This window comes from Notothenia coriiceps, unplaced genomic scaffold, assembly GCF_000735185.1.
Source record: "Notothenia coriiceps isolate Sejong01 unplaced genomic scaffold, NC01 NC01_scaffold00018999, whole genome shotgun sequence".
NCBI lineage: Eukaryota > Metazoa > Chordata > Actinopteri > Perciformes > Nototheniidae > Notothenia > Notothenia coriiceps.
In genome coordinates, this window is record NW_011351700.1 from 108,662 (window position 1) to 128,999 (window position 20,338).

The window sequence follows — 20,338 nt, forward strand, 5'->3', positions numbered from 1 at the left end:
GTTAGGATTAGGGTAATGTTGTGAATCGAGTGGCCTGTGTTCGTCGTCCCTAACATACGCCTGCCCATACCATAACCCCACCACCAACATGGGCAACTCGATTAACAACATTACCCTAACCCTACAACATTACCCTAACCCTCACACCAGATACTGACTGGTTTTCGGACCCCCCCAGACCCCCCCAATAAAGCAAAAATGCACGTTTCAGAGTGGCCTTTTATTGTGGCAATATTTGAAATAAATGGTTATTTTGTGTAAATAGAAAATGTTTTAGATCTTTGAGTTCATCTCATGAAAAATGGGAGCAAAAACAAAAGTGTTGCGTTTATATTTTTGTTTAGTGTATATATTTTTTTCTTTTTGAGAAATGCAGAGCATCACTAAAATCACTTCTTCAGTGGTGTGATTATAATAATATAAGTACTTACCAAAACATCTGAAACAGTCCCACAGCCATGTATGGGAGAGAGACATTTCTCTCATTCCGTCTGCAGTCTTTTTTTTAAACACAAAATCCATTATACTGTCTCTCGAAACACAATAGGAAATAGGAATACAAGTTCAAATGCGTTCAAAAGCCCTTAATTACATGTCAAACAGGTGTTTAGTTCTAAGAAAGAAAATGTCAGGACCCCAATGATCAAAATAGGCATGACTTTATTATTTTTCCAAAACTGCTGCATAACAAACTAAAATCAATATGAAAACACACAATAGAAAATAAAAATAACACTTCAGCATTGCTCACAATGAGAACAAACATCAGTTTGGATTTTAATTGTGGATCTACAGAGAGTAAAAAAATGTCTAGACGGGGAATCGTCTCTTTCACAAGGTGGCGTGTTGAGCTAGGAAAGCTCGGATTCTCTGCAGGAGCTCTTTCTTCACACTGTCTGGCACGAGTGCTGCATAGGAAGAAAAATGGTGGATATATTAGTGTACACTACAGTAATGCATTAAGATAATTCAAAACACTGTTTATTTTGTACTAGACTGCATTATGTTGAGAGGTGTTGAAACCAGACAGCACCTGTCAGTGTACAGCAGCACAAAAACAACTGTGCCGCGCATGAATTGCTCTAAATGTAACATTGTCTCAACATAACTTCATTTGACATATCATAGTGTCTGTTCAAACATGGCTCAACAATGTGTTCTTTACTGTGCACCCTTTGTACTGTGAAGCTCTGATTGAAAGACATTGGCATGCATGCAGGGTAGGAAAGACAATATATGTATATATATATATATATATATTTTAAAAGCTCTTTTTGGACAATCTTACTGATTAAATCATATTTTATTTTATGAAATTAAATTGTTTAACCGTGCAGTTAAAAAAAACAGTGGTTGAAAATAACTGTTAGTTATTTTAACCTCTTTAAGCTCTTTAGTTTCCCCGATATTGTTATCTATTTAGGAGCTTTAAGTTCAGGAGAGCCCACCTGTCTCACTTTATCACACATATTCTGCATCAAATCATTCTTCATGTCATTTTTGTTTTTTCCACAAGCCATAAGACGATTGAACGCATGAGTTCTGTGAAGTGCCTGTTTATCCTTATACTATGCATTCATGTGTACAGCGCACAGATGTATTGTGTGTGTCAGACTAGCATTTTAGCTAATCTTATTCTACATGTATATAGTTGACCTCTTCTGCATTGACTCGCACATTGGTCACTTGCAACATCACCTTGTACTATTTTATTTCTATTCTGTTTCTTCCTGCGCAATTTCTTAGGTTATTTGACTTGAATAATTGAATCTATACGCTGTTTGGAATGGGTGAAATGTTCGCTTCTCGTGGCTGCTCCATTCGGTTTTTAAATGGTGACACCTGCATTGAGTATTCTAGTTTGTTTCCAATTAATTATCACTTGAATTTCTCTGTGAGATCACTAGATATTAAACACACCTCATCTCATTCCATCTAGTGTTTTGCATACATTTCCCCCCAAACATTGTATCTCTAGAAACCTTCAAAATTTAAATAAAGTTCTGATGTTTAAAATAAAATTTGACTTTTATTCACGATGCCATAACGTGCCTCTTTGTTTTCTTGAGTAGATTATATTCCCATCTTCTTTAATTTGGTTATTTGTTTAATCTACTTGCTTTAGTATCACTTCATATGCTTAAAGTAAAGGTTATTTCATTGTTAGATTTTAATCAGTTTAGCTTGCAGTTTGTTTTGATATCTTATACTGTATGTTCTTTAATTGTTTCTCTGTATTGTATTCCTATGTCCAGGAGCACGAGAACACATTAGCAGCACACATGGGCGTAATTTCCACTGGGGACAGGGGGGACATGTCCCCCCCACTTTTCAAAATCCCGTTTGTGTCCCCCCCACTTTTCAAATGTGTTTATTATTATTTTGTACTTAAGGGGTCATCTTCACTTCGCGTCTGTGTGTGCGTGGCACGAGCGCATTTTGTGTGAGAGAGAGAGAGAGAGAGAGAGAGAGAGACAGAGAGAGAGAGAGAGAGAGAGAGAGAGAGATACAGAGAGAGAGAGACAGAGAGAGTTACGGGGGTTGTTGTTAGCATCTGGTGCTAGCTCGGAGCTAACAGAGATTAGAAGCCCCCCCACCCTCGAGGATGTGAGGTCATCACAAATAAAATAGGCTCACATGGATAGGATACTAGATACATTTGCGCACTCATTACACTACACATTTGTCTTGGATTAGTTATTTGTAGAAAGGCAGGAAATGGAATTCATTGCGGAGGAGCCTCTGTTTTGTGTCCCCCCCACTTCTCAAACCAAAGTTACACCCTTGGCAGCACAACTTGAGTATGGTTTGTATTTGTGTGCATCTTCCACCCCCTGCTGTTGTGTTTGCACCATAGACTGTATATATAAAGGTTTGCACATACCTCTGCCTTTTGGTGTGACTTCTGTAACCAGATCCTCCACTGTGACATGCTCAAGGCCCTTTTCTTTGATCACATCTGCACAAAATAATTCATCAGCAATGCAGCTTCATTAAAAGCACCGTCACACACAAAGACAAATACAAATCCAATACCTTTGCAGTGTGCCTTCAGCTGATCCTTCCATCCACACTCCACCAGCTTTGCCCTGAGCAGTTCCTTCAACCTGCGGCCAACATTTAGTATACACTATTTAAATATCTAAATGGTCTCTGAAAGCATTATTCCGACCTCAGATAACAGCTGAACTCACCGCTCCCGTTCCCCCATTTCTATCAGCTTCTGGTTTATTGCAGCCCTCATCTGGGAGTCTTTGCTCATGGTCTGTCAAAGCCGAACACACACAGTTAGAATTTCCGTTTAAGTGCAACTACTTCATGGGAATTTAGCTACGAAACCATCTGTATTTCACCAGCTATAAAGTAAACGTTACCTTATGTCGAGATGTATCAGCTGGGGAACACACAGTCCCTTCACAAAACCATACCGACTAAAACACCCTCAGTAGTGTAACGGTTCCGCTTTGGCTGTTAATTATTTTTAGCAAACAACGTCACTACTTATAAAAACACAGCATGTAGAAAATAGCTCACTTTAATAACAAATGAATACATTTTTTTAGGACAACTATAGTTATCAAATCACTTATTAAAACCCTTTTAGAGAAATACAAGAACTCAAACTCCCATGAGCAACAGGGCATTTTGTGTCCGCTGCGAAATGGCTCCGGGTCTGCCAAACAGGAAACGTGTTCTGCAACAGTATTTTTCTTGCTTCATATCAACTTATGCACACACTAGTCATATAAAATAGATATGGCTGCGTCAAATTATTCCTTGAAGGTGAACAGGGAGCTGTTGGACCCCAACTTTGAGAGCTACAGGTTATCTCTGGACTCCATACCGACGTACAACGTTGAGCTGGATGCTGGTGAGAGACACTTAACAGACAGTTAGCAACGGTGCCAGCTAGCTTAGCACTAAGGATGCCACACTGTGATAGCTAACCTTAGTAACAAGTTCAGTTATATGAATTAACAGGTTGTTAATAATTTTGAAAAGTAGGTTTTTAATGCTTATTTATAATATTGAAAGCTAATTATAATATTAGTAGCTGTAGTAATTTTGCTCCAATTATACTTTATGCTATTGGGTTCAGTCTCCCTAAGAAAATGTGTAGAAGTGTCACATCATCATTCAAAAGTGTATAAATATTAACATCATTATTTTTATTTACTTCAAATATTTTTTATGAGAACAATTTTTGACTCACAAACATAAGTTCATGTTTTATACTATCAAAAACATCCAGGACATGCAACACAACTCACTCCACACATGCAGGTTAATCCAAGTTATACTCATCCAGTATGTTCACTACTTGCAGAATACTACATTTTCTACAATTGTACTAACACTTTACTATTCAAAACACTAAAAGTGAAAAGCTATAGTGAAATAATCATATTCATAAATGTAATCAGATAATAAAGTAATGGTAGAGTGTTATGCCGGTAATGTTTACACATTAAATTCACACAAAACAAAGAAACAGATTTATTTCCTGGCTTTACAGTTTCAAATGGGACGAGGTCATTCAATTTAATTTGCTTTCCAAATCGCAATGTTTTTTTTTTTGCTTGATATACCCAGAATAACCTTGTAAACAAAATATACAGTAGAAGTTTACAAAGACTTGATAACAGCCAGTTAACCACAAAATAAAGCCTACAATGATTAGTATGGGAACCAGAGTTTTTGGTTATTAGATGTAAAGCATACATTTAAAAGGATGGAGTATATACTTATAGTAGTCTCACATGCACAACACTTTATTAATAACAAAAATATGATATGATCCTGTGATGCCTTTTTCTAACCTTCTCTTTTTATCTGTTCTGCAGCCGTGGAGGAGGTGAAGTTGAAGGATACTCAGTACACCCTGGAACATATGCGTGCTTTTGGCATGTACAATTACCTCCACTTAGACCCTTGGTACGAAGACAGTGTTTTGTTTGTGGACTGCAAAGGAAGAGTTCTCAGTCTAACCGTCACTCTGGTAAGAATTCAATCCTTCTTATCTTTCTCTTTGAACTCCTTGTTCCTGGCTTGATCGATTACCAATACGGTGTTGCCAACCAATTCCTTTGTATTTATTCTTGAAGTCAATTAATATGGATGTGATACTAATGTGATCTAATATGTGGAACTGTAAGTGGTCTTTAATGCATCTGACACACCAGCAGGTGGTGACCAAGTACTTGTGTAATAGCAGCATCAACCTACGATGCATTTCTGGCAGGTGGTGTCAAGAAAAATCCTATTTTGCTAAAATTCCAAACATTTTACAAGCTGCACTTTTAATGTGGCTCATTATTATTCCCCCTAACTTACTTCAGAGGCAACTAGAGAGGCAGTGAGTACGTCTTAAGAGGGTACAGTCTTTAGACAAGATCTGGTTAATGACAGGAGTGATTACATAATTGACCCAAGTCACTGATCCAGGTTTGTTAAGGAAGATGACTCAGATGAGGAGCAAATGACCTTCTCCGCAGTCTTCTTTTATGTATAAGACATCATTGACCATGATTAGAGATAATTGGTGCTACATCAATGTTTTTTAAAATCAGATCTAGCCTGAAAGATGATCATCCTGTGAGACTGTATTACTGGCTTTCAGTGGCATCATTACGTGACTCTTTATGAAAATGTGTTTCTCAAACCCTAATTACAATCATCACATGATAATTATGGTCCCTGATGAGGCTTTGTGCGTACATGTGCACGGCATAGGCAGTTCACACAGGGCAGTAACGGATGCTGGATAAAAAGGTCTCAAAGGTGCCTCGTGTATTAGGAAGCGATATAATACGCAGTGTCACGCTCCATGGAAACAACGGGGCAGCTGCTGTGAGGTCCTTTTGAAAATCTGTTAGTTCACGGGATGAGTAATTGATGCTCGTGTGGTGGCATTACTGTGTATTAGTAATAAGGCTCTGAGACAATATGAAGCCGAGTCACATGGGCAGCAACATAACGAGTGGCATCTACGTCTCTCCTGGATGAGTTATTTTTCAGCTCTCATGTTGAAGGAATCTTCTTTTGGCCTTTTAATAAGAATAACTTTATGGAAATGATGTTTTGCTTTGTATTCATATCAGATGTTAAGAGGAGAGTTTTCCTCCAGGATCAGAGTGCCCAATTCAATAAGAAAGAAGTGACCTTTCTGCTCCTCACGACTTCAAAGCCTTCTCTTATTAAGTGTTTGCGTCTTTGTGAGTCATGACCCCACGGCAGTGCTTATGGATGGCAGTTTAAAAACGACAAATATATCAACCATTTTTACATGATTCAAAAAGATATCCCACTGTTGTTTTACTTTCTACCATTCCCAGGCTTTTCTCTACAAATAATGCTTTACAAATTAGTTGATTAATGTATTTGTTGATGGACACAAACAGTTTAAATAACTAACTAATCTTTCAAGCAAAACAGCCAAATCAAATCGTGATTCCAGCTTCATTTACTTTCCTTAGGGCTGCAACAAACGACTAATTTGATAATCGATTAATCTATCGATTAATGAAACGATGAACCGACTATTCGGACTATTATGCCTTTCACAATTTCTCAAATGCTCTTATTTTGCCATCAACTTTTAGATTTAGCTTGAGGTTGTTTCAGGCATGTTGAAACTAACAATGAAGACAATAAAGAGTAATACTTGATTCAAAAATACATATATTATTAAATTAACTTAACAAATTGTGAACAAAATTAACATTGCTTTTTATTAAAAAGCAATGTTAATTTTGTTCACAATTTGTTAAGTTAATTTAATAATATATGTATTTTTGAATCAAGTATTACTCTTTATTGTCTTCATTGTTAGTNCATACGAGGCTATTTTTACTGAGCTATTAGCAACCTCGCATAGCCGCGCGTTGAGTGGTCACTACTGCAGGTTGCTTAGCAGTGCTCGTGCGCTTAATCACCGGTTGATTATAACCATTAGCTAAATAGCTAATTCAGCTAACTCACAACGTGGGATTTATATTGTTGGTATATGGCAAAACATACAGAGACGCCAGGACTGGACTGAGAGGTATCATAAGGGCTACCGAGGGTGTTCTAACGACTTGTAGGAGCCACCTTAGTGAGAAGACACCACCAAAGACCAAATTTCGTGCAATAATGTGCAAAGAGTATCTCATTTGTCGTAATACTGCGTCACAAGCGACAACGAAAAGTAAACCACTGACTAAGGAGTATTAGGCGGAAATAACAAATCTTCACATAATTATAGATAGGCAAAGACTCTAGATATTGTTGTTCGGTCACCCGGTTAATATAAATTGTCCCAGCGAAAAGGTACAGGTAGGACTCCTCTCGCGTACGCTGCAAGAGGTATCACAAACGAAGGAGGGTTTACTAGGCATCACCCTCATGAGGGTTCTATAGGGTAACGATAAAACAGCCGCTCTCGGGGCCCACTCTTTTGCGACCCGGCACCGCCGTGCGCTTGATCGACACGAGGCGCAACTCGCTTGCGTCCAGTGGGAACGATCCGTGATTCCATACTACGCTACCAACTACATCTCACTCGTCTCCCGGCCTCTATCCTCTCGGCTCAGGCGGAGGACCAAAAACATACGTAACGTGACACTCAGGACTGCGACCTGGTTAGTGTCCCAACCGTCCCCGTACTTCCTAGAGTCTACATTCTGGAAACACCACGAACCTTAACCACAGTCATCGAGGGAGGTAAAAAAAAGTGGTTCCCTTTCGGGTTATAAGTTTGCCCTGTTAGCTGGAACGAGAAGGTTGACCTCATACACGTTAGATGACACTATTGAACGGTATTGTAAGAATACTCCACTGAGTCGTGAGCAAGTTTGAGAAGTCATTTAAGGTGGTTGTCACGAGTTAGTACTCTTGTCACCTGTTTTCCCTGTGCTCTCCGCCGAAAGTCGCCGTGTCCTCCTCGCCATTCCACGCGCCGACTGCGTACGGTTGCGGTGGCTTGTTTCCGGTCTCAACCCACATATTGCGCGAAAGCTTCGTAATATTGATCCATTCATTATAATGAACCAACAGAAATCAATGTTTTTAGAAATATTTGCTTCCACTCAAAATAGTATATTTCATGATAATAATCTAATGGAAACCCAAAAGATAACGAGGTAACTTTGTAGTCTTTTATAAATCCTAATGATCAACATCGTGGCTACTTGAGTGTCATAATATACTTAAACAATAGAATCGAACTTTTTACATTGTACGTAAAAACCGTATACTGACAACGAAGATATAAATAACAGTCACTAAAGTACAGTTAACCGCTGGATGCATAGATCACAAACTCAATGGTTTAAACTTAATCTAATTTAACATCCTAATTAGTCTACTGCACCAGCACCTAGAAGGGAACGTGCCACTAAACAATATCTAATGCCGTATGCATATATAATTTTTTATCAAAAACTACACCTATACGTAGTTAACACTACAACCTTGTGACCGATGATTACATCGACACGAGAAAATCCGTCTCCCTTACTTTTATGTATCGGCGGCCTTATTTCTATGTAAGTTCCAAGAGAGTAATGTGCGTTTCAAGCGAACGTGAGGGTCAGGAGCTTATGGACATAGTGCTACTATATAAAGTACTGAGGCCACACTTGGGGGAACGTTGGGACCACCGTAGTTACTAGGAACGTCGACCGAAGTACATAGTAATTAAAAAATAGTGCCCCCTCACCAGAGTTCAGTCTCGCACCTCCCAACAAGGGACCGCCCTGCTACATTGCCTGAAACTAGTGCACGGGAGGCAACCGTACTCGACTACGACTTACTACTGTCCGTCTCATCCGCCACATATTAGTCCGGTCACTCCAAAAGACATACGACGGCGAGTAATCCCGATTTCCTACCAATAGAATGCTAGTGCCGAGGTAACATCCAGATCATAAGAGAGATGATTATCATCGAGGCAAAGATTATCATATCGAGTTTGAGTACATTGAGCATGATGTCGGTACACAATATTTAGATAAATACGGGTTACTGACTATGCCGTTTGGTGCAACGTTTATCAAATAAGAGTAAGAAAATTTTCGCAGGCACGACCGAAATTCTGTCATATCTAGCGTGAAGACCCAGGCAAGACATACAGGTCTAGTGTCATCCCCCATTACAAGTCGGCTGTATAAACCCTAAACGAAGCTTGGCAGGTAGTGACTTCACGCCCGCCGCGAATATGTACATCCGGATAGTATTAGACGCGCTAAACGAGCAGGTTGGTAGAGGTGCACGTCATACGTAGTTTGTACCGACTCAGAGAGAAGTAGACATCCAATCGAAGGAGTTACTGCAAGCACTCCGTCTCCCTTTATTAGAGTCTATGCAAATAACGTGTAAAAATTTGACTCTTGCGCGAGCCGAGAGAAAGACTAACGGCGAGCAGCGCTGCAACCTCTTACAAAATATTTCCGATAGTTCAAAGTATGACCCATCAAAATACATTTTGTAAAGGTTGCTAAATTCTGGAAGAAAGTGTACCAATTCAGTTACACTTTTCACAAAGGCCGTCCGTTTGGTTTGCTCAGTCATGGCGGCAAACCGACTCGCTGATAGATAACAGAGTGCTCAGGCGCGTGAAGGCCCCGACTAGAGCACGACACGCTCTACCACGGTATACCTTGCGTCAGAAGGGCATAGCACCTGCTACTTAGGACAGCTTCTACGTTGAGAGCATAGGAAAAGATCTACAACTTTTGTGTTTGAGAAGCTTATAGCATCTCTACATCCACTACAACTAATTAGATGTTGCTATCTTAAGAGAACATATACTTGCGGTTGTAAGAATTCAAATTAGAGATACTGGCCAGGTATAGTAACAGCTGTCGGAAAAACTAATGTAAGTGTCTCTTACTATAAATAAGTCTCTATATTTTATTCTTCTATCGAACGTTACGACCCAAAAGAAAACTTCAGATTCTCATAACAGTATAAACTCCAGACAGCGAATCTCGACTAAAGTGCGCTTTACCAATCTGCATGGAACAATTCTCCAACCCGATCCCGGATAGTTGCTCAACTCACACGAGATGCACACTGGAGACATTTAAGAAATATATGTCATATGTGTTATTGCTACATAAACATTATATCGCAGTCTTAGTGTCGGCAACTCGTTTCTAATATGCAAAAAGACAAGGGGGGGCGAGGCAGTTTACACACACGCAGCTGCTACATGCAGCAACACACGGCGGGGATGGCGGAGAGAAGCGCTCCAAGGTGTGGTTAAATGTTACCCGTCTCGATGTGGACAATGCTCCTTGCCAAAAGTGCAATAAGAGCTTAGCATGTAAGGGCGGTAACACGAGCAATTTGTCTAAACATTTAGCAAAAGTGCACCACATTCAGACTGAAGAAGAATGCACCGGGTTCGACTGTCTTTTTAGTTTATCCCCATCCACGAGTAACGTTTCCACGTCAGCAACACACAGAGTTAACAAAATGATACAAACATGGGTTAATGATTAGAGGTAACCGAGTTATTTATTTTGTTAAAGTTTCAGCTATTCTGTTTACAACTATGTCATCAGATTATTTAATACGATTTGTTAAAACATTGTTGTTTCTTTTGATGTGAAATATTTNAGTCAGGTCCTTCAGAGGCTAGGCATGAATCCTTCCTAGCATTCGGAGAACAAAGAATGGAACAGGCTAGCAAGTGTGCAGGTGTGGGTCATATGCATCTATAATTAGCCAATAATTAGCCAACCTCACGATGTACCTAGCTAATTAATAACTTGCTTTACTTTCACTGAACACATTTATGGTGATAACAAATTTAACAAAGTAACATATTTACCAACACATTTACTACGCCACTGAACATACTTACATTTAAATGTGTACTGCACAGAGTCAGCCATTTTCCGCCTAAGATTTTGGAAATTGGTCCGTGCGTAAAGAATTGTGGGTCATTTAAGACCGCCGAGGATACACATAAGCAGTCTTGACATTTTCTGCAACGAAGGATTCAGTCCTCGGTAGAATTCCAAGGATCCTGTACATTGGAACAGTCCTTCGGCGGGATTCGATGACGTAGCATCCTTGAAAGAGAGGCTCTGAAGGATCCTTCCTTGACATCGAGAAGCAGCTTGGGACTGTTCTGCAGCCCTCTTAAATAGTCTGGAACCAGGGGCCACAGGTGGGTCTCATCTCTCCTGATTACAGGACCTGACCCCACCTCCAGACTCTCTGCAAGAATAAAACTCAGGTTTCAACAGCACCATACAATGGACAACCACAGGGTTGTCACAATACTGACATGTTTACCTATCCGTGGCTTCAAATATTGAGTAGCATTTGGTGAAAGGGTGAGGAAGTCAGAAAGAGAGACAAACTAACACGTAGTGTTGACTCTCATAAGAAGAATATACAACATTGTGAGCCCAGCTTCATTCTTTAATCTTGCGTGTGCTATATATTCCTATTCCAAGACTACGAGGATAACAAATTAATATTTCAATTACTGTATGCGATACAATAAAAAACCAGCAGTCGTCTGGAACTGAGTGGGATTATAGCCTTTAAATTGGCTGTGGTATAATAAAACGTATTTTTATTCAACATAACAACTTGTCAAAAGAAGCATTTTTTAATTTTGAACTGCTATGCAAATTCAAGCTTTAGAACCAGCTCCTGCGTTTATAAAGCTAAGCCAGTCTTTAGGAAATTGGCTTGTAGCTGTGAGGGATCAAGTCTTTCATCAGACGAGTCTTTGTGCACTTTATCCTGTTAACAGCGGAGGTTTGGATTGGCTAGAAATGAGAGTTGAAGCCCACCAGACGCAATTCTGAAAGCAAAGTTCAAGAGAGGAGTTTATAATGAACATTCAAACCCTCGGGGTCAGTAATTTCCAACGATCTAATTTGAAGTTTCATATATCTTCAAAAAGGCAAATATAAACATTGGTGTAGAAATACTACATTCAATTAGCGTTTTATTGATGAAATAAATACAAATATCCTATGAAGTGCAATGAAGACCATAACACTTTTTGGTCAGGGTCAATAATAAGGAGTGCTCTTTATTCATTAAATACTTTAATAGCAAATGTATGTTTTTAAGGGAGAGTGGAATCAAACTGTTAAAATGGTGTGAGCTGTAAGGCAAGGAAAGATTTATTTTTATTTATATATCAGATTTCAAAATGAGACAAACATTTGATTTATAGCATTAAGATATAGCGTGACAGAAACTCCTTTTTAAAAGGTCATTAGGAAACCAAGAACATACAAAAAAAACAAGCTCAAATGGAATAAAACAGGCAACAAACAAGAATAAATGTTACAATGCATTGTCAAATATGAATAGTTATTTGATTTAATAAAAGCATTGGAGTCTGTTCCAGATATATAAAGCATAATAAATGAACGCTGCTTCCCCATGTTTAATTCTGAATCTGGGGACAGAAATGAAACCTGATGTTCATATCAAATAATCCTTAATAACACATTGTCTTTGCTCATGATAACGCTGAAGAACAGCTTTTCCAACTTGGGAAATGAGACCCTGATTTGTTGTGTGTTGGTTCTGTCCTGGCAGCCGCTGTTCCTTGAGGACACGGGGGAGCCTTTCAGCCTCCTCCACAGCATCTCTCATGTCCAGGAGGGAGTCCACTCCATGGAGGTGCTGCTGCTCCGCATCCAGAAGGAGCCGCAGGAAACCAAGGGGAGCGGGTTCTGCGTGTCTCTGGAGTGGATCACAGTCGCCAACAGTGCGGGACAAGGTGGGTGGTGCACAGGCCAGCTTCATCTCAGTAATGTAGCATGGAGTGAAATAAGAGAAGACAAGTGTGTCATATATAATAACGGTCTCAAATTCAAGCCTATTATTTCATTTTCATGTTACTTTTTTACAATGCAAATACCCAGTAGGCGACAGAAAGTCTTTTAATTAAACTCTACAAGGAAGTTAGTCATAGTCTGACTTTAATGCGGTTTAATTATGAGGTCTCAGAGGACATTCGTAATCTCTAAAGCAAACATTGCCAAGAAGACATTTCATTAAAGTTCTCGGCACTTTCTGAGAATGAGACACCCTGACTAATGATTCAAAGATTGGGAAGAAAGAAAAAACAGGAGCAGCCTTTAGCAGAGGTGGGAGTAAGTCCTACATGTGCAAGTGATGAGCAAGTCTCAAGTCTTGACCTACAAGTCTCAAGCAAGTCCCAAGTCACTTTGATGAGAGTCAAGCAAGTCAAGTCATTGCTCAGGTCAAGCAAGTCACAAGTCTAGTCATACGAAATTCTGATGTATAAGCCCAGTTTCTGCATTTAAACCAGTTAAAATATTGTGGTTATGAAAAGTTTAGTTTTATTTTCAACATAAACAGCAATGGAGAGTGGGGCGCTGAAATGATAACCCTATAAGTTCTAAAAGGGCTCTAAAGTGATAACAGGAGTACAACACAAATACTTTACATCAACATGTTAAGCCTCCTGCCCTGGCTCCCCTTCAGCAGGGTCACAGCATTTCTCCTGTCTAAGGTGCTCCCATATGACACTGTCTCATTGTTTTCCTAACTGTGTCTGTGCACAAAGAAATACTGCATCAAAGCCAATACTGTGTGTGTGTGTGTGTGTGTGTGTGTGTGTGTGTGTGTGTGTGTGTGTGTGCACACACACACACACACACACACACACACACACACACACACACACACACACAGTATTGGCTTTGATGCAGTATTTCTTTGTGCACAGACACAGTTAGGAAAANTTGCCTCTCTCTGACATTGAATACTGTTGGTGTCTTTTTTTTGTGTCAACAAATGCGGACGGTCATATGGGTTTCTTTCTTCTTTCACTGCAGTTGCCGAAGTAAACACATTAGAAGGGAGTCCCTTTTCATGAGGCCCACACTTGCGCTAGACGAGAAATCAAGGTACCCCCTTGATTCACGACCCTTGATTCATGCCGTTTCATTAACCACACTTTCGCGCCGATTACATAGACTATTATACCTCCAATAGTACGCACCAAAACATTGGCTTTTCTACGTATATGACACACTTTTAGTTTTTCAGTGTATTTTCGACCGGAGAGTATCCGAATGTCAAATTGTCCGAGGTGTATATGTAATCTCATAATCATAACATTAACCAAAAATATAATAGCAATTAAGACATTCTCATAAGGTTGGGTAACGGGATTTTGTCTCCCTCACCCCTTGGGAAAAAAAGTGAGAGGTTCCCGGGTATATGTTAAAAAAGTTGTAGGAGTTTTCCCGGCATGTTAAATACATGGACGAATTTTTATGATTTAGTTGTCCGGGTAAATTAAAGCGAAAGAAAGTAACGGACACACGTTTCTTTTTCTGGTGGAGAATTAGGCTATAGAAATGGTACTGTAGCTCTCTGTACGTAACTGCACGTGACACACCGTTTGTACTACTGCGGTTGGTTTGGTTGGCTTCTATACTTACCTGTGTTACACACACCGTGTACATAAATCAAACAGGACTAAATTCACCCCTTCCTGGATGAAGGGAGATATCCCCTCCAGGCCACCCCGTAGCGTAATTTTACAACTTCAATTTTCGTAGTTTAGACCCACGTGATGAAACTCTCGGTTTTACTTCTCTAGATACCTATGTAGAGAGTGGTGGCGTATACTTCTGTCTTGACATCGTCTAAGTAAAAAAAAGAAATACCTATAAAAATGTTTAGGAGGGTGAACAAGGTTTTTGATTATATAAGAACAAAAATTATTGTATGAAAGAAAATGACAGTAACTATCATAAAATGTAGACTAAAATGGAAATAAAGACGAAATAAAAAATTCAATATTGTGATATTACTAGTATATTTCCTACACCGGAAATGGAGTGACCAACATCTTTTTCGTAAGGTAATATAAGCAATCGTACGATCGATATGGTCTACGATTATAGATTGTGTTTCCCAATAACCTGACGACCTTAACTTGTCTAAGCGGTGACCCGGGAATGTTGGATTTCTCGTGTCGTGCGCGTTTTTGACACGTACACATGTCCGAGGAATTACCCATGATGCCGTTAAACACTTACCGACTCCTGGCTCGCAAGGACCACGGGAGAGTCAGTCTTGACGTCATGGGAGACAGTTTGCTCTGGTATATGCCGATGACAATATACTGTGCAATTCGAGCACAACACAAGTACCTTGGTCTCGGAACCCAATCCTTTTTGTCCGGCTGAGCGGGATGTAAATTTATTAAGTATTTTAGTACTTCCGTGTACCGGGTATTGGTATAAATTTTTTTGTTAGGGTAACTTTGAATAAATAAATAAATAAAAAGCCCAAGTAAATTTCAACGCTCTCACAGACCCCGAGGACCCTTGGTCGGAGTGGGCACAAGAAGGAGGAGAGGACGACGGAGAGAAACTCCCGTCGGTCCGTTTATGAAATTTTCACATACGAATGGAAAAAAGTGGATTCAAAATGTAAAAGAAACGAAGAATAAGTACGTATAAATGATTAGTGAGGAGGCGAGGGTTTACCTTTATACACCAAATCGTATTTACCACTGCGTTTGGGGGGTAAACTTCTGGGTCGACTCTATATGAATCTGGACTTCAATTCGATAGATCGTGTCGGCAGCTCTCAGGAATTTGGAGTGCGACTCGGGACATCAAAGTCTCCCCGGAGAGTCCAGACTGTCATCTCTCGAGAGGGGAGGGTGGGAACAACAACCAAACCTTTGGTAGAGCGGATGTTAGGTAAATCGCAACGAATTCGATCCGTGGTCTACGATTGTTGTTAGTATTTTCATTGGCCCCCACGCCGTGCGGCGAGGGAGTAGGCGGCGCGAGCGCGGTGCCCTTTGGAGGGCAGGGAGGGGACTACCGGTCAGGCCCCGGACCCGTGTGTGATGATGTGTGGTGTGGTGTCGTCGTCGAGGAGGATGACCGGATCGTTTGTAATTTTATACTTTCCAAGTGATGCGGGTGGTGTGTGTAGGTAGAGCCGAGCCGTGTCGGCGCGAGTCGTCCGTATCTAAATTCCCGTTACGTAGCATCGTCGTTAGTATGTGCCCTGGGGAGCTGAGCCGCGTTCGCCGGAGCCAGAGCCGGCCGTCATCCGACAGGCACGTTGCGCTAATTTACTGCAAGTTTCTTCGTCCGCAGTTCTACATACTAACCCGCTAAGATAATGTTGTTTGATAGAACATTAGTTGTTATACGCATTTTTATTAAAAGTATTACAACCCGATTAAACCGAAGGTTTGTCGGATCTGCGAAAGACCCGGAACTCCAATCTAGCAGCGGCAGTCTCTTCATCAAGGACTCCTTTCATCACAGGTTTAACCCATCCGCTATCATGTCATTGACAAGTCGAGCGCCAAACCTGGTGACAAGCGCTTTAGGTGTTAAAAGACGACCCAAAAATTCTTGCGAAACTCTGTAAATGTCGGGTCCATCCAACTTTGCGGTTACATGAGAAAAGCAAACGCTGGAAAAAGCGTTTGGCGTGAGTTCGAGGCAGTCAACTTTTGTCGGCCGTTTAGAAAAGTAACCAAAACACCGACCCACACGCTCAGCTTTGGTAAGTAGGTTATGGACTCCGGGGTTTGTTTAGTTTTAATTACGAAATTTTAGACTTGTAAAAACATCGATGACTAAAGGTTGCTCTCTGTTACATATTGTCACATTCCGCCCGACACACAGCGAATTTACAGCGATACCGTTGGTGTGCTACATCCGACGTAGCCTTTCATCAAAGCCATCCAGGATCCGCACATCCGGTAGACCTATGAAACACTAATCCGTGCAAGATAACCTAGGCAGACAAACTAGCACTTAGTTTGCCGCCGGATAACTGGTTAGTCTCTCGAACGAGGTTTGGCATACACAAATCTTACACGTATTACATAGAATAGCGTGCGAACCTCCACGTCCGCGTTCCGTATTAACAGTAAGTTCTCTACGCAACAAGAAAACCCTTTTGAACAAAAAGAAAATGGATAAATGGAGCAATTGGCATTTATTATGAGTAATCGTTAACTGTGTAGGTAATAAACACTAATTTATTACCAACAACCATTTACATCATCGCTGGGGGTTTTTTTCTTACATACTAAAGTTGACGCAGGGGCACCCTCCCAGTCTGGGAGGGAAATAGCCCTTCGGAGTCGAGGGTAACCGAGGGGGTGTATTGAGGGCTCTGGGACGAACACACATATATGATGACACATTTATTTAAGGTTTGTAAAACCGAAGTGTTCCGGTGCCCGACTCCATAATCTTGCGTTGTCGTCTCTTTGTCCTTCGGACTCCTCTTGCCCTTCCACTTGCCGCTCCTTTTCTCCCTTTTCTCCTCTGCTCCCTCCCTTAGCACGCTAATGCTAATTCTAATAATGCTTATGCCAGAAAATACAATGGCGGCTTCACAAAACTTTTCAGAGTTTTGCGGGGCGTGGTTTGCAATTCACCCAGCCCATCAGAAATTGGAACTTTTTTCTCCACAGGAAAGTACCTGCTCTCTAGCAGGGACTGAAAAGGGGGGAAAAGTTCTCATGAACTAAGTTCTCTTTTTGGTGTGAAATCAAAATCCCAGGAACTATCGGAACTAAAAGGGAAAAGCACGGGGAAAAGTACTCCGGTGTGAAAGCGCCTAATCTGAATAAAGCAGAACACTCACTTGGACAGTCTGCCACCTCCTTGTAGGCTTTCTTCTTGCAGCAGGCTCGACACAGGTTGAACACACATTTGTTCCCCTGTAGAGCACAACACAGAGCGTCAGGATGCAAATGTCTTCTGATGCACTGGTATTGTGTTTTAACACAGTTCTTCAGGACAGCTTGGTGTCCTTATTGACATTACACACTGACCTTTGGGTTCCCACACTGCTCACACTTGACATACTTGGCTGTAAGAGAACAGAAGGACATTTCATTTGACGTTCTGTGGCCTTCAAGCATTTCTTCAGTTTGATGTTAGAGAGCATGACTCACGTTTCTGCTCGACACAGAAGTTCTTGTTGGGGTTTCGGGATTTCTTCTTCTGCTTGTTTTTGGAGAGCTGGTCAGCTGTTCCGTCAGAGTCCTCCAGCGCCCTCTTCTGACACATCGCCTTCATCACCTCTGGACCCCGTTTGTTACCGTAAGGAACCGGCTGCTCCTCAGGACTAGGGCTGCTCGATTATGGCAAAATCACGATTATTTTGGTAAATAATAATATCACTATTATTAAATAAGATTATTCATTGACTTTAAAAAAAAAAAATTTAAATAATCATTTGAACAATATATTTTTAACAGTTGATTACTCTGAACTTTAAGTATAATTCAACTGCAAAGTATTCAGCTGAAGCCACATATTTTTCAACTTCCCCACGTCATTTGTCATATAGGGCAGGCAGTACAGATCTGGTGAAATGATGCCGAGGTGGCATCACGTAACGCTTGTCCATAGTTGTAACCAGTTGTCCATAGTGCTAACCAGTTGTCCATAGTGCTAACCAGTTGTCCACAGAGGTGGGGACTCGAGTCACATGACTTGACTCGCATATTTTTGGACTTGAGACTTGCTTGACTAACATTGATAAAAGACTTGACTTGGTATTCATGACTTGAGACTTGACTTATGCTTGAGACAGATGACTTGAAAGGACTTTTTTTAATTAAATATTTGCGTATTACGTTTAGTTGTTTTGAAATGTGATTGGGTGATTATAGCGCCAACGCGTGCAAACCTGGCAACCCACTAGTAGGCAGGAGTGCCAGTTAACATGGCAGCGGCTAGCGTTACTCCAAAAATAGTGAAGTTCGGATTCAAGGATTATTTTGTTGATGACGCTAATAAGAAAAGAACAGCGGTATGCAGGGTCTGCAGCATAAATATCAGTGACACGACCACCACAACATCCAACTTCATTCGTCATTACAGAAAAATCCACAGAGAAAGGTAGGCTACGTGCATGTGTTGTGTTAGCTAGAAAGCCAACGTTAAGTTTAAGCTACGTTAGACTTGGTTTCAAATCGATTAAACGTTGCAAAGAGAAGACAAAACCGTTAATTAACATTAGAATCGCCAAGGGACTCATTTTGACTAACCCCGATACTGACGGGCTTGTCAGGAGAGGGAGAGAGAGAGAGGAAAAGAGATGCCTCGTTTATTTCCCCTGTGTTATTATCAGAAGTTACTGTAAACTTTTGAATAATGTAGTCATTACTTTAGTAGTTGTTTAAATGTTTGTAATTATTTGTTTTGGGTTGGTAGAAGTGGCAGGCATCTTTGATTATTGTAAAATGAATGCGTTAGTTGATAACTTTTTGATCTGTTATGATGGACTAAACTGAAGGCAATTTCTAATTAACCCAATAACTGAGTGGTGTAGAACGCTTGCGGTAGTAGGTGGGGGGTGAGAAGGGGATAGATTGGAAGGAGGAACGAGAGGGGAAATTGATTTGAGAAATTGATGGTATCGGTAGTGGTATGGTGCTGATCTGTTGCGGTTCTAGTGTAACAGAAATGTTGAAATGGAAATAGTGTAATGGTCAAATGGCCATATTGATGTGGTTACGCTTGAATTCTGCCTTTTGAACAGACTTTGATGAGCCTAGCTATGTTGTCCTGGCGAGGGTCGAGGCGGGGTAGAGAGGGATCTAAGGGATGATGTTCATCAGTCTAGAAGGGGTTGCGAAGGAGAGTGTGTACTGGTGTGGTGGTCGTGTAGAGAATTGATCATGAGTGTGGTTTGGGGAATCCAGTTTCAGGAAGCAGCGGGCTGGGGTAGGTGGAGGCGAGGGGGAAGAGTGTGGGTGTGAAGCTGGGTGGGCTTGAGTTTCAGGCAGAAGTTGGGTATGACTTGACTGAGGCGGTGCGTGAGGCGCGAGCAGATGAGGGGGTGGGACTGAGCGGTGCTGAGCTGCGGCGACGCGACGAGGAGCGGACGGTTGGCTTTGGGAGGACGGGGGGCGGATAGACTTTGAGGAGCGGGCGGGCTGATTGAGCGGGCACAGGGAGGAATGGGCGTTACGCGCACCTCGGGGTTTCCTGATGCGGTAGAGCGCGAGTGGTGGCGCGCATAGTGATAACCAGTTGTGCCATAGTGTTTAGGGACCAGGGGTCCGGCATTAGTGCGTAGTCGGTTGGTTCCGATTTATGTGCGTAAGAGAGGGCCCAGGGCGACCAGGGTGGGGCCAGAGGTGCGGGGAGAGCCAGGTTGTCCAGAGTGGGCTAACCGGGAGTTGATCCATAGTGTTATTCGTTCAATGCGTAATAGCCACGTGGTGGGTGCGAGCGCGGGGTAGGCTAAACTGGGGGGGGAATGTCTTGGAGCTATGTAGAATGTGATGGATCCTGTAGTATCTTCGCGGTCTATTAGTTGAACCCGTTGG

At 41.2% G+C, this 20,338-nt stretch overlaps 2 protein-coding genes across 2 annotated transcripts in view; one reads left to right on the forward strand and one right to left on the reverse strand.

Annotated features, from left to right (window-relative positions):
* Window positions 1-642: 642 nt before the first annotated feature.
* eny2 (ENY2 transcription and export complex 2 subunit) lies at window positions 643-3,460 on the reverse strand. The gene is made up of 5 exons (XM_010778069.1): window positions 3,375-3,460; window positions 3,195-3,265; window positions 3,037-3,107; window positions 2,885-2,959; window positions 643-908 (listed from the first exon to the last, which is right to left on the reverse strand). Exons 2-5 carry the CDS (start codon window positions 3,260-3,262, stop codon window positions 832-834), a joined length of 291 nt encoding a protein of 96 aa, XP_010776371.1. The 5' UTR covers window positions 3,263-3,265; window positions 3,375-3,460; the 3' UTR covers window positions 643-831.
* A 206-nt stretch (window positions 3,461-3,666) lies between these two features.
* nudcd1 (NudC domain containing 1) overlaps window positions 3,667-20,338 on the forward strand; it is a 72,049-nt gene continuing 55,377 nt past the window's right edge. The window contains exons 1-3 of the mRNA XM_010778162.1: window positions 3,667-3,871; window positions 4,845-4,999; window positions 12,499-12,745. Of these exons, the coding sequence (XP_010776464.1) occupies window positions 3,757-3,871; window positions 4,845-4,999; window positions 12,499-12,745 (517 nt within the window). The 5' untranslated portion in view covers window positions 3,667-3,756. The remainder of the gene's footprint in view (window positions 3,872-4,844; window positions 5,000-12,498; window positions 12,746-20,338) is intronic.